This window comes from Mustelus asterias, chromosome 5 (assembly GCF_964213995.1).
Source record: "Mustelus asterias chromosome 5, sMusAst1.hap1.1, whole genome shotgun sequence".
Classification (NCBI taxonomy): Eukaryota; Metazoa; Chordata; class Chondrichthyes; order Carcharhiniformes; family Triakidae; genus Mustelus; species Mustelus asterias.
Window position 1 is genome coordinate 74274757 of NC_135805.1, and position 27340 is coordinate 74302096.

General features: G+C 40.9%; 1 protein-coding gene across 2 annotated transcripts in view; it reads left to right on the top strand.

Moving 5' to 3' along the window:
* trmt11 (tRNA methyltransferase 11) overlaps positions 1-27340 on the top strand; it is a 72600-nt gene that overhangs the window by 17465 nt on the left and 27795 nt on the right. For both annotated transcript variants that reach the window (XM_078213711.1, XM_078213712.1), the window contains exons 8-12: positions 2785-2865; positions 4699-4863; positions 5683-5755; positions 10551-10682; positions 19100-19220. In XM_078213711.1, coding sequence (XP_078069837.1) covers positions 2785-2865; positions 4699-4863; positions 5683-5755; positions 10551-10682; positions 19100-19220 — 572 coding nt within the window. The remainder of the gene's footprint in view (positions 1-2784; positions 2866-4698; positions 4864-5682; positions 5756-10550; positions 10683-19099; positions 19221-27340) is intronic.

Below are 27340 nucleotides of genomic sequence, written 5' to 3' on the forward strand. Positions count from 1 at the left end.
CATTTTTGCTTGCTAAGAATTTAGTTTCTTTTCCCTTTACACCTTAAAAAAATCCAAAGACAAATTGTAAAGAAAATATGCAGATGCAATTTAAACAGTCACTTGGTGATTCTGAACTTGAATATTGCTGAAAAGAGAGACATGCTGCAGAAACTTTTCATCTTCCATTCATCAGGTCAAATGCAAAAATGCTAAATTTCAAATGATCCACATGATATTGATGCATGTGTGATACTGGTACGTAGATTGTAAGTCTCAGTGATTGGCTGATTGAATCAAAAAGCATGTTCCTTCAATTATTCATAAAAGGCAGAGTAGAGATCATACTTGATCAGCAAGTGCTTGCAAAACTCAAAACAAAATTACCACTGTTAGAAGTAGTTCCGTGATTAGGCAGCACTTGCTGAATAATCCTGAATGTGCTAATAGCTACACTAACAGTTCAAGATAAACAGCCAAGTTTGTAGTGTTGCTCATTTACGCTCACTACAAGTCACATACATTCATATATGGCAGAACCTCTTCTCTGTAAACAGAAGGAATATGTTCAAGCCTAGTGTCTTTTTTGAATTACCTGGAAATTTGAAGAGCTTATATTCCTCCAACACTTTTTCCATGGCAATGCTTCAGTCAATCCATCAGCACCCTTTTCTCTTGTCGTAAAATTGTTGTGATTGTTTAAATTTTTTTGCATTTGTTTCTGATGGATGCAATTTAGTTTAATTTCAGGTTCCTATCTGTTATTTTCTAAAACAATGCATTTTACGTTAGTTCTTTAAGGACTTAGCATGTTTTCAAATTAATTTTTGTGTTCGCCTTACTTGGGTGTGTTTAAAACATATTTTATGGATAGCCTGGATTGGATTTTTTCCTTTGCCTTTATAATTTATATGATTGGCATTATGTTTACATCTTTTTAAGTACCTTAGCAATAGTTGTTGACCTAAAGACTTGGACTTTGCAGTTAGCTGTGAATGAACATCGCACATTTCCCTATGCTTATGCTTTACCATAGAATTTCTGTGGGTTCTAATACTGGAATTTGCAGTATCAGACAGTTAAAACAACACAGCATCCTCCATTGGGGATCTGGAACTTGTGTGAACAAAACAAGCAATGGTGTGTCTTCTCAACCAAACAAACTGAAGAATCCTTATTGAGGCCTGCAGAGTTTAAACCAAGAGATGTAAGCTAGAATGTTAATTCAATGTTGAATCATGCACAGAAAGTGAAATAAATAGGGTGAAAAAAAGATGGGAGTCAAAATAAGGAGACAGAAAAAGTAAAATTTTATTATTTTTAATTTTGTTGAATCCCCAACAGTAATTAATATCTGAAGGAATAGGACTCCACAATTTTAAAACTTTCTTTTCAGTGACCAATAGATTGCTTGGCAGTAGTTACGACTTACCATGCTGTTAAAAATCACTTGTGCTTGAATGGACAAGCTCTTTCTTTTTCTGGCACGTTTAGTGGGCAGCTCGTAAATGCAAGCTTTGTGTGTGTTTTAATGCCAGATCTCTCTGTGAGGCATCAGTGTAGTGAAGCCTGTGGAGGAACGGGGCAAGCTTCCTGATTTCCACCTTTAACTGTGCATGTGCTGACACTGCAAGTTGCTGCCTGATTTACTCTAATAATGGTGAACACTGATAAGAACATAATATAAGAACATAAGGAATAGGAGCATGAATAGGCCATTTTGACCCTTCAGCCTGCTCCACAATTCCACATTATTAATTTGAATGAGGCTTTAATTCCACTTTGCTACCTGATTCCCCCCCCAAGAATTCCATAGGTGAACAACCCTCTGAGAGAAGGAATTCCTCCTTGTTAAGTGCGAGACCCCTTATTTTGAAACTCTACCCTCTAGTTTTAGGTTGCCCCACGAGAAGAAGCATTCTCTTAGCATCTACCCTGTCATTCACCTTCAGAGTTTTATGTGATTCAATATGAGAACCTTGTATTCTTCTGAATTTCTATGAGTACTGGTTCAACCTGTCCCTTCATTCCAGGAATCAGCCTGATCAACATGCTCTGAACTGCCTCCAATGCGATTATATCAGTCCTCAGACCAAAATTGTATGCAGTACTCTGGATGAGATTTCACCAATGCCCTGTACAATTGTAGCAAAGCCTCCTTACTTTAATATCCCATCCCTCTTGCAATAAAAATTTTCCTGCCTAACTATTTGACGTACCTCCATGTTAACCTTTTGTGATACCTCCCACCAAAAATAGAAAAGCATAATATCATTTAAATGGAGAGAGACATGCAGAATGATGCATTGTAGCGGGATCTAGGTGTCCTCATACATGAAGCAAACTGTTGCTTTCACTGTTATTCCTATTGTGATATCCAGGTCAATGATTTTCCTACTTATGGGAAAGTTATTTTCTTCAGATAGATCCTGTTGTTTGCGACAGGATACTGCGCATGTCAACAAAGCTGTGCTCCACTACCCAAGGTTGGGGCACTACAGTCCAGTTGACCTGGGACAAGCCATTTCCATCTGTTCAGTTGTGAAACTAAATCATACAGATCTGTTTTCAAATGTCAAGACTGGGGGACAGTCAAAGTGAATAGTCATTTTCAGCTGGTTTTCTGATGGGGAAGTGGGTGGGGCATGCCTGCTGTCTCCTGTCAATGTTCCTGTTTGAGATGGGAAAACCCCCGCAGAGCTTCAGGCTAGTAATCCTATATAAATTCCTTGCAGTATTATATTCATAGTTGAATGTCCTGATACAGCAGTTCATATTTATGTGATCATATCTTGTTTTTTCTAGGTAGTCTCCTTGTAGCTTGTGCTCATTTTGGAGCATATGTATGCGGGACTGACATTGACTATAACATTATTCATGGGCGTGGTAAGTAACCACACGAGAAAACAACCAAACCCTTTCATAAAGTTTTGCTTTGTTAATGAAGAAATATTTTCTTGGTTAAAAGTAAGTTGGAGAAGATTTACTTCTTTAGCTTTGCTGGGGAAATTGGTGTTTCTTTAAAACAAAATCACTGATAAAACTTTTCCCCCTTTAAGTTCACTTCAGTTGGTTAACATTTGAGTTAGATATACATATTCTGTTAAAGGAAACAAGACCTTCCATTTACATAGCATCATTAACAGTTAAACAAAAGTCCCAAAGAATTCATGGAAATAAGTTGGTCAACGGACATCAAGCTATGGTGAGAGAGATTAGGGTGGGTGATTGAAAGCTAGGTTGATAAAGTATTGTTAAGGTTTAGTTCAGTGGTACACTCTTACCTTTGATTTAGAAGGTTAAAACTGCACTTCAGGGCTTGTTTTAGGCTGGATTGTGTATTTTATTTCCAGTGGTGTACGGAGGGAGTGCTGCATTGTTAGAGGTGCTGTATTTTGGTTGAAGTGTGAACCAAGGCTCCATCTGCAGGCTCTGAAGGATGTAAAAAAAATCCAGTGGCAGAATTCACAAAAGAGTAGAGAAAATTTCCTAGTGTTTTGTTCTATATTTATTCTGCAACCACTTGCGTCAGAACGGATGAACTGTTATTCATCTGATTTCTGTTCGTGTGATCCTGCAGTCTGCAAATTTGCTTGCATTTAGCAAGTGTTTACTTGCTTTTAAGGCTTTGTAGAACATCCTGAGAGCTTTTCTGTTTTAAAAGAGTGGGAGAGGAATGGAGAGGTGAAGGGGTTTCACGAAGGCAGGTCTGGGATAAAGACAGTGGTAAGTTTTATAGTATAGTACAATAAAATGAAAAATGACATGGACTTCTTTCTTCCGTGGGACATGAGCGTCGCTGGCAAAACCAACATTTGTTGCCCATCCGTAATAGTGGCTAAACTGAGACCATTTCAGAGGACGGTGAAGAATCACATGTAGGTCAGACCAGGTAATAGTGGCAGGTTTTCTTCCCTAAAGGACATTGGTGAACCAGATGAGTTTTTACAACAATCGATGGTGGTTTCATGGTCACTAGCTTTCAGTTCCAGATTTCATTAATTGAATTTAAATTCCACCAGCCATCACGGCTGGATTTGAACCCATGTCCCTCGAGCATTAGCCTGGGCCTCTGTGTTACTAGCCCGGTGACATTACACCATGCCACCATCTCCTCTATAATATGACAAGATTCAGAAGGGCAAAGGGTATGAAGAACAATTGGTAAAGGTTGCAAAGGGCTGTGCAGTGCAGGAATCTGAAGATGAGCTGATGTTTAACATGTTGGGGGACACTCTAGGTCAATGAGTTTGGGGGCAATGGGGTCAGTGGGACTTGATGAGACAGAATAAGGCAGTTTTAGTTTGGACATGTTGGAGTATATGGAGGATTGGAGGCCAGAAAGGAGAACGTTGGAATAAGCAAGCCTGGAAGTTACAAAATATGCAGACATTGGGGCTGGGAGTTAATGTTACAAATTGAAGTAAGTGCTCTTGGGGATGAATGGCAGGAGTGGGGGTTGAAAACATTGTAAGAGCAAAGAGGAAAGGCAAGTGATAGGACTAAATAGAAAACACATGAAAGGAGCATAAAATATGAAAGTGGAGAGTAGAAGTATGAAAAAGAAACATTGGGAGAAGTCAATGTAATAAAGTGTAAAGAATAAGATAAAAGTAATTTCACTTCTGTTAGTTACAGAGTAGAATTTGTGTATTCTGAACTAAAGGTCAGTTTAATTACGATGGAGTGATTACTGTCAACCAATCTGTATTTCTGCAGGGAAGGCCAGCAGGAAGAACCAGAAATGGAGAGGACCAGATGAGAACATCCGGGCAAACCTTCGCCAGTATGGCTTGGAGGAATTCTATGTTGATGTGCTTGTTTCTGATGCATCAAAAAATATTTGGAGGAGAGGGAAATTGTTCAATGCAATTATCACAGATCGTAAGTTGATACTGAAGAATGGTGAAGGGGAGAAGAGACTGAGCAGCATATTTTGCATTTTGTTTTAACTGCAGGATCAACACTTTGCAGCTTCCCAACAACGTTGCTCACCAGCTCGAGCCAGTGTTCGATTTGAGCTCAAGGTTTCTGTGCAGGGTATTGTAGGTTTCCCACCTTCTGGCCTTGTTTTGCGATGAGTAGCATTAAAACAGGGCGGAGAAATTCTGAGAACAATGAATAGAGCATATTCTTGTGCAACATGCATCAGATCAGTACAATTGACTATTATTATTGACTACAATTACCTATGCAAAAAGTACAAATGGGTTTTTGTGAATGTTGTATCATAAAGAAAAAAGGTATTTTGCAAAGCAGTCAGGACATCACAAGATGTTTTACAGCCAGTGAAGTACATTAGAGTGTAGTTACTGCTCTAATGTATATGATTACTATACGTATAATTCACTATTATTCTTCATATGAGTCAGTTTGTCTTTGAAAAGAGATTGGGCCCATTTGGTGAATATTTTATACTGTCATTTGGGAAAAAACAAAACACAATCTTTTAAAATATTGAAGAGTTCCTTGGACATGTTTTTCTGCTGTAACAGCTTGTAAAATCTCCTCATGCTGACTAATTTGTGGTTTAAAGTGTGCTTATGTTTAAGCTTCACCTGTGCCCAGAAATCATTCCATGGTTAATTGTGTCAACATGACCCAGGAATTGAATATAAAAGAAAACAATGCGAGTCGCCTTAATTGTTGAGATGCAAAAGATCCCTTTTGTTTAGTCTTTTTGTCAAATTGGTTTTTTTCTAGCTCCATATGGTATAAGGGAATCCACAAGGAAAACAGGATCGCAGAAAGAAATTTTAAAACCAACAGAAGAATAGTAAGTATTAATTTGATTTGAACAATTAAAAACACCTCTGGATGCAGCAAATACTAACAGCTTAGCAATTTTAGGTAACATTATAGGACAACGGTTTTGGAAATATTTGGAGCTTTGAAATTATTTTACAAATCGATTGCTACCTTATGGGGGGAATTTCTGGGCCCGCTCACTCCGATCGTAATCACAATCGCCAGGAGAATCGGACATCGGCGCAAAAGTGGGCATGGGGATTAAAGTAACGAGGCAACTTCAGAATTAGCACAGCCGACAGGCAGGAATGCAAATATTGATCATAGGGCTGCCTGAAATCACCTTGCCAGGGGTGATCCTTAGGTCTGCCAGGGCGAGAAGGGATCGTCCAGCCACAACACTCCTATCCTGGCGGAGAGTCGCCCCCTGCCTGAGCCCACCCAATCCCCAGCACCCTTGAAGGACACTTCCTCTGCAGCCTGGTATCAGCAGAGGGACAAATGGGCACTGGACCTACCTCCTTGAGGCCCCACTGGGCCCAAGGCACAAGGCCAGGGTGTCAGTGCCAGGGCACTGAGTGAGGGATCTGATGGGGAAAGGGGGCTTGAGTGGGAGTGGTGGGGTGGGGGGGGGGGAGGGGAGTCTGAAGGAGAAGAGGGGCTGAGTGGGAGGTCTTAGGGGGAAGGGAGCCTGAATGCTGAGTCAGGGTGTAGGGGGTTGGGTCACCCTCATGCCTGCATGATAGGAGTGGAAGATCTTTGGTGAGCGGTTGGTGGTGCTCCCCTGGTTAGTGTGGGAGCCATCATTTATTTTTTTGTTGGGGGCGGGATGCTGTCTCCGAGAGCAGAGATCGGGCTGCCATTTAAAAATGACGGCCCGGTCTCGGAACAGTGGGGCTGGCTGGCGGGCTGTCCACGATGCATTCATTAGCACCTACCTGATAGACGCTGCTAGATCCTCCAGCTTTCCCACTGGCTTGGGCACTTGGTCCCTATTTAGGAGAATCACAGCCATGGTAAAATATTTTCAAGCAGCCTCATGGCGATATAGCAATTTGGTTTCCTTTCTTCATCAGTTGCTGTCTGATCGATGTCCTCATATGGTTCCCTTTGCTTTACTAAATGCAGACACGTAAGAATGGTCTAGGAGATGATTTAGAGTGAATTTGCTGCTGGTAGTGGTTGTGTATGTAGCAATGCTCAGTTGTGTGTTTTTCTGGGGCCAACCTTATAATGTGGAGATGCCGGCGTTGGACTGGGGTAAACACAGTAAGAAGTTTAACAACACCAGGTTAAAGTCCAACAGGTTTATTTGGTAGCAAAAGCCACAAGCTTTTGGAGCCTTACAGAGGCTCTGAAAGCTTGTGGCTTTTGCTACCAAATAAACCTGTTGGACTTTAACCTGGTGTTGCTAAACTTCTTACTGTGCCAACCTTATAGGCAGGTTAAAAGGACAGTATATTAAAATGTTCCAGGTTAGTTGCTGCAACTAGCCAATTAAAACGTTAAAAGGGAGGGAAGTTCCGGCACTGTTGAAGGAAGATTCTTTTTTCAAAGGTTAACTTAGATATGTTGCCATTTTTCCTTTTTTGCAGATAGAAATTGGGGAAGCAGGGGTTGGGTGAATACTTCAAACAGAAAGCTCTCTCCTCAGATAGTCTTTCATGTTTAAGAACTCAGCAACTTGAATACATTCTGAATCATGAGACACGGAGGAGAATTTGAATTTCCCGTTGCTTGGCAGAAATGGGGCCAAAAGGAAATTAAACTCCTAGAAGTATTCTTATTACTCGTTTCAGTCCTATGGTTATTTTATCGTTGCTGTTCTCTTGGACAATTGAGACATTGCTCCATAAATACATGCTAATTGGGATCCTATCAGGTAGAAAGGATACTGACGCTATTTTAACTGCCCACTGCGCATGGTGTCCACGGCACAGACTCTGTAAGGAAAGTTAAAAATTTATCTCTATGGAAGCAGAAGGAGCAGGAGTGCTACTCCAGACACCACAAAAGGAGTTTGGATTTCTCCCACCCTCCCTTTCCAGAAAATCTTCTAAACTAAGCTGACTGATGGCCTCTAGTGCTAGTGGCTTTTGCTATCAAATAAACCTGTTGGACTTTAACCTGGTGTTGTGAGACTTCTTACTGTGTTTACCCCAGTCCAACGCCGGCATCTCCACATCATGATGGCCTCTAGGCAGCTGACCGCCACAGGCCAGCAACTGGCAATCTGCCTTTGAATTCCTGTTGTGGATGACCAGTTGAACGGATGGATGATAAATGAGGCCTGGACAAAGGAATGGAGTGGGCTTCCCATTCTGGATCTCGGGTCACATCTTGCTGGCTTCTTTCTTTCTAGTTATATGCTTCAAGATGTCAAGTTCAACCCCTAGGTGGCACCATTTATCTCTGCTTACAGCACAAATATTGTCTCTCTGCTAAATACAATCTCAAAAAAAGTGCAGGGAAAGGGTAAGGTGGAGTTTTTTTTGTTCCTTTCATTTGGAAGAAATGAATACGTGTACTCCACAAATGTTGTTGAAATATCTAAAGCTATATTTGAAAGTGGTCTAGAGGCTCAGAATTGATTGTTGATGTGTTTTACTGCTTGAAAACAGCCATCAGTAAAGCATATAGAATGCTGAACGGTACCCCTGAAAGGCTAGAATCTCTATAGTGTGTTAGTCAAACCACAACTTGAATACTGTGAACCATTCCGGTCACTGTGACACAAGAGATATTCAGGTGCTGGAGGCAATACAGAAAAGAGCCAGGAGGCTGATCCCTTGTGTCAATGTTTTGAAGTAAGACTGGGGAAACTTGGACCCTTCAGCTTCAAAAGGAAGAGACAGAGAGGCGATGGAGGTACTTAAAACTGCCAATTTTTATGGGAAGTGTTCATCCAAAAAAAAAAATTTCCTGAATGAATTACAAACCCAAACCGTGAACACAAGAAAGCAGGACGTTCCCTGTGTGATTAATACAGATTTCTGGGTAGAGTAGTGGATGTGAGATCTCTGGAATTAAAAAACAATTCGATGCCTCATTGGGAAAGAGAAGGATCTTTCTGAATGAATGGACCAGGAGGCACTGAATGACCTTCCTTATTGGCGTTTATCTCGTGAATGACTCTCTTGCTAATAGAAACCATTAATTTTCTATTCCTCAGGACTAACATTCCTCACTTTGATCAATCAGTTCAACCCACCCCCAAAAATAAAGTGGAAATGATTGCCAGATGATCTTAATTTAAACATCCTGTTAGAGTTTCTTTTATTTCATTGCATTCATAATTTCCTTTCAGGTTGTTCTGCAAGTCAATATTCTATGTCTCTTTACAAACTACAAATACTTCTAATATTTACATGGGTATTTTATCTTTGTAGCATGTTATAAAATATCCATTCTTCATACTGCACACTGTACAGACACATGATTAAATTCAGAAGCCACATTGATGGCTCTAACTGAAGATGTAAACTCTGTTAAAACTCTCATGGAGAAATCTCCAAAATTGTTAGAAGCAAGTAGAACATATCTGTAATTTTTTAAAAGTCTCAGATTTTAAATTGTTTTTAACATGCCAAAGTTGCTAACATGATATTATCTGGACTCCAAAGCTCTCTTCTAATCACTTGCTCTTTTCAGACTAATGGACCATATTAACCTGTTAAATATTATTAATAGCATTATTGTGCTGTGATCATATAAATGAGTAGTTGTTTATTTAAAGGGCGAAATGTTAATTCTATAGACCAAAATTTTGGAAAACATAGATGTCATTAAGAAGTGGTTGAATATTGACAGAATCACTAATAGACTACAGACTTCTATTAATATAGTGATTTAAATATTCTAAGCCCTTTGAAAGTGGACCCTACAGGGTGGAAAAGTGTGAGTCTCTCCCTTTTTTGGCTGCTAAGGTTAAAGATTAACTTGGGCAGCATTCTGTATCTGTACAGTTAAATCAAAAGTGAGTATTTTACCACAGGTTAGACCTGCTTTGAGCAATGAAAGGACAGATTTTGAAATGTCACCACCACCGATTTAAAATAAGAATGAACATCGAAAAGCAGTTTTTTTTGTCAGTAGGCATGGTGAAGTGGTCATTAATGGGTACATTGCAGTGGAGCAGGGAGATAAGAGACGATCTCAGAAAAGTGCAGAGGGTTTAGGTGACACACGATTCACAGCAGGCATTACACCAGGCAGTGGCTGTACAGCAGAGTTCAAACCTCCTCCAGCTAGATATCAGTAAAACTGAAGCCATCCACTCTGGCTCCCACAAACACCTACATGCCTCCAGCTTCGACTCTATCAACCTCCCAGACTGTCACCTCGGGTTAACCTCTGATGTTTGGAACCTTAGTATCAAGCCGGTATCAAAAGACATTGCGCTTTTTTACCTCCCCTGCATTTTCACTAAGGCTGCTTTCTTTCACCCTTGACATTTAAACCGGTTAAGTACTTACCAGATGCTCGTGAAGCATTAAAGGATAATTTTCGTAGTTGCCTCGTTGGCTTCTATTTTTCTCCACCACAAAGAAAGTAACATTTTTAGGGTCGCACACCTCAAAGCCGTCAGTTCTGTCAATTTTTCTTTTAACTAGGCAATTAAGGTGAAAAATGTACCTTTCTCCTATCTGACGTTGAAAAAATTAATTTGGTCTCCATGTGCCTACTTTAAAAGCGAGGGGGAAGAAATTGAGGCATTCAAGAACTAAATAAGAAACAAATCAATTAAAAGTTATGTACTCATCATAGAAAATAAAATTTACCTCATCTGAGGAATGATTGGATTTGTTTTTATTACTTTTCAGTATCGAAAGCCATGTTCCAGTCTCCATGAGTTATCATCTGAGTGACATTTTCATCGACCTGCTAAACCTTGCTGCAGAAAACCTGGTTATGAATGGTCGTCTGGTTTACTGGCTACCTGTATATAAACTCGAGTAAGTTTCTGTTTATTTTTATACTTTCTCAAAATATATTGTTTTATTTCTGAACTTTCCAATATCATGTAATAACAAATCTGGTATTTGACTTGTAGTGAATTGTTGTTGGCACATTTTAGTGCTACTATTCTACCTTCTTAAGTATGAAGGTATAAAGGACACTTGCTTGGGATTACTTTGTTGAGTTTTTTTGAATTTTGCTTTTTTTATTGAAGAAGTATATGGAATAGCGAGTATCCTCCAAGAGATTGTTTTTGGATTGTCAAAAGTGTATCATAGTTCCTCTTTTTTGCTATTTGGAAATTTAAAAAAAAACACTTCCCAGGAAGACTTGATATCAAAAATACTCCCATCCAGGGCTTGGCTTGAAATAGTGCTCGAGAGTTCGACACATAGGGGATCATACCTGTGAACCCACATCCCCAAAAATCAATTAAATATTGTATTGATATTCTTATACACAGTGATGTTCTTATACACAGATTCATTTAATTGTTTGAGCAACAACAATCTTGCAATTTATATAATGCCTTTAATGTATAAAATGTCCCAAGGTGCTTCACAGGAATATCGAAAAAAAACATATGACACCAAGCCATATCTTTTTCTTATTACATGGGATGTAGGTGTCACTGACAATTCCCATCCATATTTGCCCTTAAGCTGTGTGGTGTCCTAGGCCATTTCAGAGGACAGTCAACCATACTGTTAAGGTCTGGAGTCACATGTAGGCCAGACCATGGAAGGATCTTATGAATGGTCGTCTGGTTTACTGGCTACCTGTATATAAACTCGAGTAAGTTTCTGTTTATTTTTATACCCTTAAAGAACATTAGTGAGCGAGATGATTTTTTACAACAATCGTTGATGGTTATCGTGGCTACCATCATTGATGATGAACTTTTATATTCCAGATTTTTTAATGAATTTAAATTCCACTAGCTGCCATGGTGGGTTTGAACCCATGTCTATAGAGCATTCGTCTCGATCTCTGAATTACTAGCCTAGTAACATCACCACTGTCTCCCCTCAGAAGATATTGGATTTTAAATAGTGTCTTAAAGGAGGAAAGAGAGGCAGAGAGGGAGGTGTAGGGAGGGTATTCAGAGCTTAGGCCCAGGCCACTGAAAGCACATCCACAAATGTAGAGCAATTAAAATGCTTTAGAGGCTGGAATTAGAGGAGCTCAGATATTTTGGAGGATTGTGGGGCTGGAAGAAATTACAGAGATTGGGAACAGGCAAGACCATGGATGGATTTGAAAATAAGGGTGAGAATTTTAAAACCAAGATGTTGCTTGACTGGGAGGTTGTGAAGATAAGCGAACACAAGTGAAAGGTAAATAGAACTTGATGCAAGTTAAGACCTAGGCAGCAGAGCTTTTGATGAACTCAAGTTTATGGAGGGTAGAAAGTGGGAGACCAGCCAGGGATGCATTGGAATAGTTGAATCTAGGGGTAACATGTGTGAATGAGGGTTTCAGCAGCAGATGAGCTGAGCGAGGGGTGAAATAGTGCAATATTCTGGAAGTGGAAATAGGTGGTCTAAAGTGGTGAACAGATTAGTTTAATTTCAGACAATTGCCAGGAAGAGGAGTTAAGTCAATAGCAAGAGAATACAATATCGTCAAATAATAGTGTTATTCAGTAAAAACTCATTCAATGAAACTAATAGTTGGAAGCAGGGGGAAAGCTACTAAATTGGCCCATGTGACTGTACAATTGAAATGTCAGTATTTCATAGTATATAGTAGGTATGACATTTCCTGGTAGATGCAGTCAAGGGAAACCTAATATTCTTGTTGAAATCATAAAACACAGTAACACATCTGTTCCTTCACATCGTCCTCTGCATTGACATAAACACAATTCTTTGGGAAAAAAGAACAAAATCATATATTCCTCTTATTCTTTTGTGGGATGTGGGTGTCACTAGCAAGGCCAACATTAGATGTCCACCCCTAATTGTCCTTGAACTGAGTGGCTTGCTAGGCTGTTTCAGAGGGCAGTTAAGAGTCAACCAAATTACTGTGGGTCTGGACTCAATGGCAGAGTTCCTTTGTTAAAGAACAGTAGTGAACCACAAGGGTTTTTAACGACAATCAATGATAGTTGTCATGGTCAGTAAGACCGGCTTTATAACTTTAGATTTATTAACTGAATTTAATTTCTACCAGCTGCTATTGCGGCATTTAAATCCTTGTCCATAAGGCATTAGCCTGGACCTTTGGAATACCAGTCCAGTGACATTACCACTAGGCCACTATCTCCCTTATATTTAATAAATCGTGGCTGTATACCTCATAAAGATTGGAGATTGTTTCCATTATGCAAAATTCCTTGTGGGATTCGGGTGATGTTAGCTTGAGCTTTACTGTCTGAACCTATGCACCAGTTTGTAGCAAACTCTAAACTGTACATTGTGGAAATGTATATTTAGAAATGTATTTAAATTTTGGTGTCGATTATTGCTGCTCTGATACTATACGCACTTCACTTTGCAGTTTGAAAAGGTCATTATTAAAGTTTGAAAGGCCCTATTAGGTATCACTTTACATGGATCTGAAGCACAATAGAATTTCCTCCTACTTATTTACGGTGCGCTGTTCATGCTTAGACTAATTAGATGCTATTCAATGTTCAGTTGGGTTTTTCAAGTGGAACTGTTCACAGCAGTGCTCTCCCACCTGCTTCTGATATGTTAATAATACTCCAACAAGAAACATATTAACGGGAAGCTTTCGCAAGTAAAATTAACAGTCCAGTATTACTGTAATGTTTACAACATTGCTCATACTTTCTAGATCTTATCAGGTTCATATGTTACTGTCCCATGCAGCGCAATGTGCAAAGTACTAACATTTTTTTGCATTTTCAAAAGCTCATGAATAAAGATATTTCCTTTGGAAACAAACCAGCATCAAGTGTACTAAAGAGAGGATATGCTTTCAGTTACAGAGCGAAACATTTCATGAAATCAAGCTTTCAGTTAATTACTTTTGAACTGTCTCATTGCTGATTACTGCTCAAAGACAATATGTTTCATTCGATCAAATGTTACAAATGGGGGATCCTTTGGAGCCAGCCATGTAACATGAGAAATATCTCTACCAGTGCAGTTAAATGGATAACTGCTGACTGGAGATATTTAAGAGTTTACCTCACAAGTGGTGATATTTATCATACCAAGCGATGGCCCTGAGATATATCCTTTTTATTACACTTGGCTTTCAAAAAAAATTAATTGCAATGTTTTGTTTTGTAAGTCAAGATGGGTTTGAGACTACTTTCTGATGTTATACATGTTGAAATTGGAGTATACTTTCCCTATACCTAATAGAGCCATATAAAGTGATATCTAATATGGGCCTATCAGATTTAAGTACACGAGTATTGCTGAGATGTTGCTTATTATCATTTTAGAAATTGTGTATAAAAATGATTGTTCAATTATTTCGGAAATATTTGCTTGCAAGGAAGCTGCAAATAATAAACTTCAGGTCATAATGTACCTGTGAATGATATGATGCAGGGCTATAGCATGAGGAAATATCATCAAGAACTATCTGGCTGAAGCAACGCAGCCAAAACATCAAATAACATTGAAGCTCACAAATGCAAAAGGAAATCTTGTGTGACATGCAAATTCTTGCACCGCCTTTCACTTCAGCCACATATAAAAAAGTCATATCCATAGATCAAGGTTTATGTATGAATTTTGGCTTAAAATGAACTTGCTTCGTCTCATACTTGCTGTCTCTGCAGAAATTGATAATGAATGATCACCATTGTCTTTTTAATTTTTGACAGTGAAATCCTTCCGTGGCAGTGTCACCTGGAACTATAGTTTTCATATCATTCAGTGGCATACTAACAGGAGGCAGTGTTTAAGCGGACCCTTGAACCAAGCCAAATTAAATTGGGGATGATTTAGACTGCATTCACCTGATGTTAACTGTAAAGGACTCAAAATGGCATTGGTGGGCCTATGGTCCCCTTTAAGAACACAAAAGTGGCCTGCTGCATGTTGTAAGGGATCTAGTGCAGGGTGTTAAAAGCGACCATTGTTTCAGAGATAAGCTTCTTTTAAGATATAGGTTGTGGGTCCTTTCATGTAAATAGGACCCAGATTACCATTTAAGGTCTGAACTGGTCAGAGCCTGCGTGATGCTGTGCAGGTGAGGTGATGGAACCAAAAAGGCCCAGCTGCACTCCACTGCAACTGTTACTGGCCATCGCAGTCTGACTTTCAGGCCTCAATCCTGGGAGCCTGTTTAGCATGCTCTGTACTTGGTTTCTAAAGGTCAAAATATATCCCATTGAGTCCTATGTTCCTGCTGAACTCTTGTTTTTATCTTACCTCAGCTTCCAATGGCTGCTTGATATCCATTCAAGCTGCTGATTTTACAGAGGTGGTGCTTCAAGTGGTGAAAGACTGGGAAAGCCCTAGCTCTGAAAGTACTAGTCGTAAATTTATGCCCCCTTGTTACCAATTCATTGTTGGAAATAACCTTTGCCTATTTATCCTCACCATATCCTTTCCTTTTTACTTCTGTTAGTTTTCCCCATGTGTTAACCCTCTGCTCCTGTGGATAAAAGTTTGGCATTTTGTGGATGTATTATTATAAGTCTGCCCTTTCATCATAGTTATCAACTAGCAAATCAATGTTGCACTTTTGTCCAGGGCTCTAATATTCTTTTGCAATGGCGTGCCCAAAACAGCACACATGATATTGTGACTGTACCCTAAGTCACGTTGATTCGCTGTCAGCTCCTTACTTTTGTATTCCATGTTCCTAGGTATAATGCACAGGAAATCATTTACCCTTCCATGGTTTTTTTGATGGTTAATTCTATCTGCAACAATATCTGTATTTGCACCTTAGGTTTCTCTCAGCTCCACTCCATTGAAGGTGAGCCCCACTTAGGGTTTAGTTCCATTTGTTAAAAGTTACATAATAAGGATAGTACATCAAAATTTTATACTTGGTGTATGGATTTTCAGATTTGCTTTCATCTGCTGACTGAGGACAATAATTATGTTGAACCTTTTAGTTCATCTCTGGAAAAAAAAATGTATACTTGGGTAAATAGTTCCAGCAGGGGATGCTACAAACCAAGAATTCAGTCAAATCAGAAAATGCTGGATTGAATTGTATAAACGCAATCCTTATAAATTTATGAAAATATTTTCATAGCCTGTATTAGATTAGCTGCTACAGATCTTCCAATGCTGCTATTTGGACTGATGCAGGCAAGGAAGATTCGGTTTCACAGCCATGAGAACTGATGTGTTCATGGCAAAGATCTAGAGAGGGACGATGTCCTCTGTGCACTATATGTACTGAAATCATAAACTATTTTCTAAATATTATATTTACGATTTCTCTCCAGATAGTACATTGAGAAAATTGCTGTCTTTGTATGGCAATCTGTAGATTCACAATCCATGTGTGTTTTATATGTCATAGCTGCTCATCTGCTTCATTGAGGAATTTATCTCGCCAATGATAAGATTGCAATGATTGCTTTCTGTCTTGGTTACTGGGGATCGTAGTGTGCAAGTCCTAATGGCAGTTACCCTGCATAGACACACACAAAAGTCAGATTTGCAGTGGACCTTATCTAATCTTTATTTTTATTCCGTCTCACTTTGCTGTAATAACTCTGTGCTGTTCTCCTTTATCAAGGATGACAGGCTATGTTAATTTGCAGAATTCTCAATAGATATCATCAGTGCAGCTCCCTATTGGGTAATGTATTGCACATTGTTGGGTGAGTTTAGGTCACTGTCATAGAAATCATAGAAACCCTACAGTACAGAAAGAAGCCATTCGGCCCATCGAGTCTGCACCGACCACAATCCCACCCAGGCCCTACCCCCATATCCCCACATATTTTACCCGCTAATCCCTCTAATCTACGCATCCCAGGACATTAAGGGGCAATTTTATCATGGCCAATCAACCTAACCTTTTTGGACTGTGGGAGGAAACCGGAGCACCCGGAGGAAACCCACGCAGACACGAGGAGAATGTGCAAACTCCACACAGACAGTGACCCAAGCCGGGAATCGAACCCAGGTCCCTGGAGCTGTGAAGCAGCAGTGCTAACCACTGTGCTACCGTCCTGTATTATTTGTTTCTATTTTTTCTCTCCCCCCTCCCCCCCCCCCCCCCCCCCCAATTTTAAATCAGGGAGCTGTTTTACCACAGAGCACTGGACCTGACGAATTAATATGAGATGGGTGGCCGGAAAGGTAGCATTGCAGATACTGACTTTCTGACTTGTCTAGTACTCAAATGCACTTTTTCAGGCCAGCTTCTTTACCCCAAAAATATTTATTCAGCCAAGTTTTAATGTCAAATTGATGGTTTTGAATATACTTATGACTTATTAAATGCTTCCAATATTTTGTGTTTAAATGGTTTGGGGTTCTAAGGAACGATTTTTGAGCTTGTGACACGTCACCGCTTGTGTCATTTAGCATATTTTTACACTGAATGGGTTCATGGCCTGAACTGATTCTACAACTTCTACCACACAATATAATGGTTGTAGCATTTTATCATTGTGGCAGTGATGAATATTTGGCTACTGTTCCTGTTTAATTCCACCAAAGTTACTATTAATGTGATACCTCTTAGAAGGTAAACAAATGCAACTAACTTCACATTAGGTTACCCTTGGCTGCGGTGGAATGCACGGCAGGATTCAATCTGACAGCAGCCCAAACAGTTGAAAGGAAACTGTAAAGCAAAACAAATTTGACAGCATATCTCCATAATGAAAGGAGTGTTTTCTTTAAGTTGGGTTATTCTAGGTTAGTGCTTTACCAAGACCTTACAAAATGCTTCAAAGGAACACAACATTTAAAATGAAGATTTGTGATTAAGAAATTTGTTTGGGGGTTTAGAAACTTCTTGACTACAAAACCTTGTACTTGTTGCACCTTTAATACCAACACATTCCCCATGGCATTGCAGAATTGATGAGCAATTGAACATTTCCTTGCAACACCACTCCAGTGCCCCATGTCGGATATCCCTCTGGTACAGTGTCTTTCTCTCCTGAAGGTGGTGACTTGCACCTGGGTAGGGTTTCATAGGCATCAACCATTCTTTGTTACTTTGTTTAAGTGATCATTCTTTAGATGTGAAGGTTGGCTGGCTATTGGCTGCATGTGAGATTGCAGCGAGCTTGATCGTGTTGGTACCTGACATCTGCTTTCCAGCAGGAGTCACAAGATAGTGATCTTTGCAGATTGTTCACCCACCACCCCAGTCTATCCTAAAGATCAGTGAGGCAAATCATCGTATTAGTCATAGAAACCCTACAGTGCAGGAGGCCAATTGACCCGACTCTGACAGATCATCCTACACGGGTCCACCCCCCCTGCCCTATCCCCCGAAACCCTGCATATTTACCCCACTAATCCCCTTAACCTACACATTTTTGGACTCTAAGGGACAATTTAGCATGGCCAATCCACCTAACCTGCACATCTTTGGACTGTGGGAAGAAACTGGAGCACCCAGAGGAAACCCATGCAGACACAGGGAGAACGTGCAAACTCCACACAGACTGTCACCCGAGGTCAGAATTGAACCCGGGTCCCTGGCGCTGTGAGGCAGCAGTACTATACACTGTGCTGCCCTGATTTTCTTTTATGATATTTTGTTAATGTTTACAGAAAAATGATAAAGCCAATAGCAGTCATGTAGTAGAGAGAGTTTATAATGCTTCGCATCCTACATTCTTATTGCCCCAGTCTTGTTTCTGATGGAAGATGGATTAAAATTACATGTGAGATAAAAGATCTTATACATATACATTGTGAGCTATCAGTTGTAACATGTTACAAGTGGTAAGTTTTTCACCCAAGAAAATTTTATAATATTAATTACATTCTTGATTGCTTGCTCAAAGTTTTCTTATTATTATTCACTCTATTTGACAACCATGTATTTACATGTAGAATGTTAAAATATTTTTCCCTTCGTCTAACCATGTCACCTCTGAGCTTGCAGTCTAATCATACACATGTTGGTATACCAGCATGTGTAAATCTGCAGTTGACTGTAACAGAAACGTGGGAATGAGGATTCTCATATTGTACTTTTGCTATAGAAGTGACATAATGAGAGAAGCTGGATTATAGTACAAGAAAGGGAAGGGTAATATTATGGTCTCTTTGTGGAAATTATTCCATACTTTGTGCGACTGTGATGTTCCTGTGTTTGCACTGTCCTGTATTTGAGTTTTCCACCTATTGCATCCAAATGCAAGTGACTGTTAAGGTTAAGGCACAAGGGCATGGAATGATTTCCTACAAGAGTCATCAAATGTTTCTGTTTAGGCAGCAGCTATTCCTTCCACTACTGTTTCATAATTTCTCACCTTTTCTCCTCTCAGCTACACTGAAGATGTTATCCCCCAGCACCCTTGCCTGAAACTTATTAGTAATTGTGAACAGTCTCTCACAACCCACACATCACGGCAGTTAATTACAATGGAAAAGGTGAAAGAATTTGAGGTATGAACAGCAGTGCTTCTGTTTGTTTTTCACTTTTTGTCTTTAGCAGGAAAGGGGTTGGGCGCTTACCATGTGGAGTGCTGCATTTTTAATGGGAAAGGAAGCGCCTGAGGGTGTGCTAAGTAGACTTCCTTATCTATATTCAAGAGGTGATGTCGGCAGAGTTGTACAATTATGACTTTATTTGCATTTTAAGCTCTGTAGTGTGAAGAATATTAATGCAGATGCATTCAAATTATTTGCCCTGAATGTTGAATGCCAGCTGGAGACTTGAGTCTAAAATCAACAAACCTCAAAAAGACTTAACATCTGAGAAATATTGTCTATGGGTATTGTACTTTAAACTGAAATGTTTAATTATTTTTTGATTGGAATAGAAAGTTGCAAGATTAAGTGCACAGTGATTGTAAAATACTGGGAACTACCAAGGAAGACAATTAGTGTTGGATAAATAATACAGGATGCAAAGTCATATATGCCAGAAAAAAAGCAAAAATTACTAGAAATACGTAGGTGGTCAAGTCAGACTTTGGGTAGAGTAGAGAGAATTGGTCTTTCTTGATTGCAATTTTCCAGCCTTTGCAGGTATTTGTTTTTTATTCAGATACTCTCGAATTTTGTTTGACTTCATTTTGAGTAAGCAGAGAGAAGTGTTGCAGGACTTCTCCTGGGGAGATTAAATGGGATGACTGGAGTTCATGATATAGCAGAAAGTACATAGAATCGTCATAGAATCCCCGCAGAAATAGGTCATTTGGCCCATCGAGATTGTACCAACAACAATCGTATTCAAACCATATCCCTGTAATCCCACGTATTCACCCTGCTAATCCCCGATACTGAGGGATAAATTAGCATGGCCAATCAACGTAACCTGCACATCTTTGGACTATGGGAGGAACACAGTAAGAAGTTTAACAACACCAGGTTAAAGTCCAACAGGTTTATTTGGTAGCAAAAGCCACACAAGCTTTCGAGGCTCTAAGCCCCTTCTTCAGGTGAGTGGGAACTCCGTTCACACGTCTTGTCTGGAGACAATACACATCTTTTTGGCCTGTCTTGATGCTCTCTCCACTCCCATTGTTTTGTTTCTTAAAGACTGGATTAGTTGTAAGTATTCGCATTCCAACCATTATTCATGTAAATTGAGTCTGTGTCTTTATAAGTTCTGTTTGTGAACGGAGTTCCCACTCACCTGAAGAAGGGGCTTAGAGCCTCGAAAACTTGTGTGGCTTTTGCTACCAAATAAACCTGTTGGACTTTAACCTGGTGTTGTTAAACTTCTTACTGTGTTTACCCCAGTCCAACGCCGGCATCTCCACATCATGACTATGGGAGGAAACCAGAGCACCCAGAGGAAACCCATGCAGGCAAGGAGAAAACGTGCAAACTCCATACAGACAGTGACCCAAGGCCAGAATTGAACCTGGGTCCCTGGCGCTGTGAGGCAGCATTGATGACTACATGGTCCATGAAAAAGTGATGTGGTGGGCGAAATGGACTTTTCTTGGCCAACAGGATGAATTTTGTTGCTAGTGTGCTGATCTTGCAATTAGAATGAATTCTGAATTGGTTGCAATCTTCCCTTAGGTGGACAATTAAGAAGCCGAATCTGGGAGGCCCGTCCAATTAGGGACAGTGACAGGGTTTCAGCATCAGAAGGTTCAAACAATATGGCCCATGGAGATGGCCGCTGATGACCTTTATAGTGTGTGTGATTCCAGCCCTCAGTGTGAGTGGCAGCAGCGTCATAGGAAAGATATGGCTGCTATTGAAGCAGGGCAAGCATTAGTGGAGACAGTAGTCTCCATGACATGGTTGAAAGAGCATGCCTACTGCTTGTGGACGGAGCTCCTTTGTGAATTAGTGCTGACAAATGCATATAAGCCCTTAATTGAGTCACAGTTCAGACCTCTCACTGCAAAGCTATCTCTGATCCATTGCTGGGCTCTTAACACAGTGCAGGGGCACATAAGTTGATGGGAAAGTTGCAGCCTTGGGGAAGAAGCCCTCGATTAAGGACTTAATTGGTTTCATTGCCTCCCTGCCTCCAAGGAACAAGGATTCTCAGGGCAGCCTGCCTGGCAGTGCTGCCCAGAACCAGGGAGCGCTGCAGCTGGGCATTCCCTGCATAGCTACCCCCATTCTCCTAGCTCCAAAGCCGTTTCCACAAGGCCAGGAAATTTTAGCCCAATGAGTTCTTATTTTCTGTCATAGATACAGCTGCAGTTCAGCTGCATGTCTGTGTTCCTAGCAATCTTTTACCCAGAGTATGTATAACTGAAGGCATGTGCCATTATCTACAAAATAATTGAATTTTGCACTTAGTTACTCATTTCCCTTTCCTCTGCCTCCCTAATCCATCTTCCAGCCCCATCTCATTGTAGCCCATGGATAATGCAGTGTTTCTGCTTGTTCAGATGACAATTAAGGTGAACTGCAATTAGAGGTCCAAGAGGCCTCTATTCCACTCTCAAAAAAGTGGCCATTTCAACCACTTGGATGACTCTCATTCAAATGTAATTGGAGCTGTATATTTAAGAGATGATCGTGTGAGCTCAATGAAGCAGGTTGCCTCGGGCTTCTTTTCTGCTTCGCAATTCAAAAATAAGATTTCTTTATTAAAAATGTAATTGTATCCTGCAGACGCTGTTTTAATAGATGCATGGCATGAATCATGATAGACATCTTTATGAAACCAATCTTCTCTACAGTCATTGTCAGTGTTGTTTTTAACTATTACATGGCTGTGACTATTTTGGCTCCATTTTAGGATGCCTTATTCTGCTCTATTGTACTGCAATAAGAAACTGCTGTTGTTTTGTCCTGCCAGTGTTCGCTCTTGCTGGTTTGTTTCACACTGTAGCTTATGTGTTAGAGAGCACCTTCAGGGAAGGCGCTTCTGTTTTATACTATACTGCTGGTCCTGTCAAATCCATCCTTTTATATGTTAGGGCAGATCTGTGATAGCACAAAAGAAACAATACAGTTCGCAACTTCCTTTCTGGATGGTGGACATTAATCCGCAGTCAGGAAAGGTCTTTGCAGGCTATTGATGGCTCACCACCGGTCTGTGCATGAAGACTAAGCTTATACAAGGCTGTAAGAAAGCAAAGAGTCGAATATTCCTTGGACCTACTGTGACTTAAGTGTGGCGAAGCGGAATCCATTAAACTCTGCTTCAGACCATGCTGGCAGTAAGACGAGTAGAGTGATCTGCCATCTCATAGAATCATAGAAACCCTACAGTGCAGAAGGAGGCCATTCGGCCCATCGAGTCTGCGCCGACCACAATCCCACCCAGGCCCTACCCCCACATATTTACCCGCTAATCCCTCTAACCTACGCATCTCAGGACTCTAACACAAAGATGGCTGGAATTGCAGATAGCGAAGAGCATTGTCGGGCAATACAGCAGGATATAGATAGGCTGGAAAATTGGGCGGAGAGGTGGCAGATGGAATTTAATCCGGATAAATGCGAAGTGATGCATTTTGGAAGAAATAATGTAGGGAGGAGTTATGCAATAAATGGCAGAGTCATCAGGAGTATAGAAACACAGAGGGACCTAGGTGTGCAAGTCCACAAATCCTTGAAGGTGGCAACACAGGTGGAGAAGGTGGTGAAGAAGGCATATGGTATGCTTGCCTTTATAGGACGGGGTATAGAGTATAAAAGCTGGAGTCTGATGATGCAGCTGTATAGAACGCTGGTTAGGCCGCATTTGGAGTACTGCGTCCAGTTCTGGTCGTGGAGGCATTGGAGAGAGTGCAGAGAAGGTTTACCAGGATGTTGCCTGGTATGGAGGGTCTTAGCTATGGGTAGACTGGGGTTGTTCTCCTTGGAAAGACGGAGAATGAGGGGAGATCTAATAGAGGTATACAAGATTATGAAGGGTATAGATAGGGTGAACAGTGGGAAGCTTTTTCCCAGGTCGGAGGTGACGATCACGAGGGGTCATGGGCTCAAGCTGAGAGGGGCGAAGTATAACTCGGACATCAGAGGGACGTTTTTTACACAGAGGGTGGTGGGGGCCTGGAATGCGCTGCCAAGTAGGGTGGTGGAGGCAGGCACGCTGACATCGTTTAAGACTTACCTGGATAGTCACATGAGCAGCCTGGGAATGGAGGGATACAAACGATTGGTCTAGTTGGACCAAGGAGCGGCACAGGCTTGGAGGGCCGAAGGCCTGTTTCCTGTGCTGTACTGTTCTTTGTTCTTTGTTCTTTGAAGGGGGGGAGGTTTAACACAGATATCAGAAGGACATATTTCACACAGAGGGTCGTGGGGGCCTGGAATGTGTTGCCGGGCAAGGTGGTGGAGGCGGACACACTGGGAACGTTTAAGACTTATCTAGACAGCTATATGACCGGAGTGGGAATGGAGGGATACAAAAGAGTGGTCTAGTTTGGACCAGGGAGCGGCGCGGGCTAATTGTTCCTTGTTTCTCGTTTCAAGGCTTCATTCTATGATCATCTTGCTGGTGCCAGTACAGAGCGAGACTGCGGATAGTTGGGAACCTGTCTCGGGGGCAGGGAATTCATATGGTGTTCATGGAAGTGGAAATGACTAGGGTTGGGAAGCATTTTCCGATCAGGGCCATTGTGATCTCCTGGACTCGTTTCGATTGCCTCAGGGGGTCGGAGAGGAATTTCCCAGATTTTTTTTTTTCCCCATATTGGCCCTGGGGTTTTTCACTCTGGGTTTTCGCCTCTCCCTGGGGATCACATGGTCTGGAATAGGGGGGTGGGGGTGAGTTAATAGGTTGTAATGAACAAAGCATCGTAGCTGTGAGGGACAGCTCGGTGGATAGGATATTGGTATGTAGATAGGCTGGAAAATTGGGCGGGGATCCTGGATTCAGGATTCAATCCTGGACCGGGGAGCGGCGCGGGCTTGGAGGGCCGAAGGGCCTGTTCCTGTGCTGTATTGTTCTTTGTTCTTTTTTTTGTTCTAAGGGACAATTTTTAACTTGGCCAATCAACCTAACCCGCACATCTTTGGACTGTGGGAGGAAACCGGACGGCACCCGGAGGAAACCCACGCAGTCACGAGGAGAATGTGTAAACTCCACACAGACAGTGACCCGAGCTGGGAATCTCATATAGATATTTTGGTAGTTACATGTCTGGATTTGTGTGGCCTGTAGAGTAGGGATGTGGAAGATTTGGGACCAAATGGTCACAGGTGAGCCCTCCCCGCTTTTCAAAAAGCTGATCAAAAAATCTCTCAATTACCTAATGGATGTACTAGAGTAGGAGAAAATAGGGCATTTTGATATCAGGTGAAACCCAGTGTGAGGAAGGAATGAACTGTCTTATGATCACTTTGAGTTAATTGTATTAAAGAAAAATATATGCTTATGCTCTGTTGTTCACAGAGATTATATTCATGCAGGAAAGGGTGCAATTGCTTACTTTAAAATAGATTTATTGAATTAGATAGTGAAGCATTGCATACTTATAAAGCCTGGCATGATGTCAGATAGAAAGTCGATTGAAAGATTTTTCAATTATTTGAAGATGGAGGAGAAGGAGTTATGACGATGGTGACAGTGGTCCGTGTTAAATCGGTGAGAATGATTCATTGATATATTGTGTTCTGCAGCAATCATTCAGGAATCCTCAGCCTGATGTTCTACTCCATGTACTTCTGCCTTCAAAACAGCTAAGGTTCGCTTTCCTTCCCGGGGATCTCCCTAACCAGACCAAGTTGTGTAGGCCACAGCATGCTGTGACTAGCGAGGACACAAGATCTGGCATTATCTGCAACTGGTTACAAAGAATTTGGACTTTTAGCAAGTGGGACTATTAAAATTGAGGAGACTAACAGTTGGAGCTCGCAATGCTCTTTGTATCATTGATGGTACACATTTTAGCAACATTGGGGAATTCGTGCAGCTTTGCACGATATTAAGGCAGCAAGCAGATAGCAGTGGCAGAGTCAACGTGACACATAATAAAAATTCCACTTGTTAAGACAAAGCGGTTAAAGATTCTGTGGGGCTAAAATTCTGCAGTCAGCACAATTAAGGTTTTCATGCTGCAGAGTGTGCCTGTGGAGCAGTGCCACTAACTGCCTTGACATTCCACTTCAGCTAGTATGCATAGCTGCCAAAGCAGAGAGCAAGTCCAATGGGACAAGTGGAAATTCTGACCAGCAGGTCCAAATTAAGGGATCTGCACATTAAAAGGGAAATGCCTGCATATGTGAACAAATATTTATTTTGGCCTTAACCAACAACCAAAATTAATTTCAGATACTTGTTAGCCTTGGCTAAGTGAGAGGGAAAGGCACTCGGCAGAAATCAAGTGAGAGAAAACTTAACATGAAATCATAAAACAGCTTCTGTGGGCAAGATAAGAAGAGTTTATAACACATGAGCTCCTCTTTAATTAGTGGGTAAATGGAAATGGCATCACATTAAGTCAGTGTGAGAAGGGCTGTACAGTTTTATGTTCAGGGCATATTCTCCCAGAGAACAGCAGGTAGTATTTCAGGTGGTAAGAGATTGTGCAGGGTCTTGGAAAGACACCTTATATTTATGTAGCATCTTTAGTGTAACAAAACATACCAAAATTCTTCTCAAGTGCATTATTAAACAAAATATGACGCATAAGGAGCTATTAAGTCAGGTGACCAAAAGCTTGGTCAAAGAAGCAGGTTTGAGGAGTTTCATAAATATGGGGAGGGAATTCCAGAACTTGGGGATAAAAATAGGAAATGCCGAAGAAACAGATCAGCCGTTATCTTATTGAATTGCAGAGCAGACTCAAGGGGCTGAGTGGCCTATCCCTGCCCCTAATTGATATCTTCGTGTTTAGCTCAGCAGATGTGGCAACATCTGTGGAGAGAAATTCAGAGTTAATGTTTTGAATCAAATATGACTATTCTTCGGAACTCTTCAAATTCGACTCCGATGCTGCCGGACTGGTTGAACTTTTCTGGCACTTTGTTTTTATTTCAGATTTAAAGCATCTGCAGTATTCTGTTTTCTGTCAGCTTAGGTTTTTGGCAATTAAAAGCATGGCCATCCATGATGGAGCAATTCAAATCAGGGATATGGCGCAGGGATGGAAAACAATGGCTTCAATCCTAATAATTAATTGCAGGATATTTTTGCTTACTCAGTTTGGGATTTCAGATAAGAAGTCGACCAATTTAGCAAAGTGGACGAATTGAGAATTGATGGTGAGGTAGGGTTGGGGTCCTGTCAATGCACATGTGAAAATGAGCACTTTGCCTCTGGATAATGTCATTGAGCAGCAGCTTAGAGCTGAGCAATAAGAGAGGGCCAAGGATAGAACCTTGGAGGACCTAGAAGCAACTGTGTGTGAGAAGGAAGAGAAAGCTTTGCAATCTGGATATAATTAGATAAGAATGGCACCAGGTAAGTGCAGTCCTACCCAGCTGGTGACAACAGAGAGGCCTTGGAGAAGGGTGGTGGGGTGAACTCTGTCAAAGTTGCAAATGTGTGGAGAATGACGAGAGGAGAAGTTTACCTTTGTCACAGAATGTCATTTTGATAAGAACTAATTCAGTAGTGTGATGGAAGAAACCTGATTGAAGGGATTCAAACATGGAGTTCCAGAAAAGATGGGAACAAATTTGGAAGATAGTATGTTCAAGGACTTTGGAGAGAAAAGGGAAGTTGGAGAGTTTGCAAGAACAGTGAGATCAAAGGTTGTTTTTTAATGACAGCAGACTTAAATGAAAGGGGCAGAACACCTGAAGGGCCAGTTGTTAATAACGTCAGATAACCCAGGGACCATGAGGAAACATTAGGTAATCAGTAGATTACTAGGAAATAGGATCAAGGAAGGCCTGTCTTCAACAAGATGAGCTCAGAGATGAGGGAAGATAGGAAAGATACTAAAGAAAATTATGTGGTTAGAACTGGAAATAGAGCAGGTGGGATCTTTAGAAGATGTTTGGCTTGGTGAGCTAACGGAACGGAGAGATGGGGCAATGGAGTTGATTAGCTCAACCAGTTGTCTGCCATACTCTTTTAAGTCTGCATCACTTGGGCCTTAAGGTACAGAGATGAGGGGGGAAAACAGACAGGGTGAGACAGAGTAATGGTTTTGTTGGAGATTAGGGTATCCAAGTTGGAGTTCATG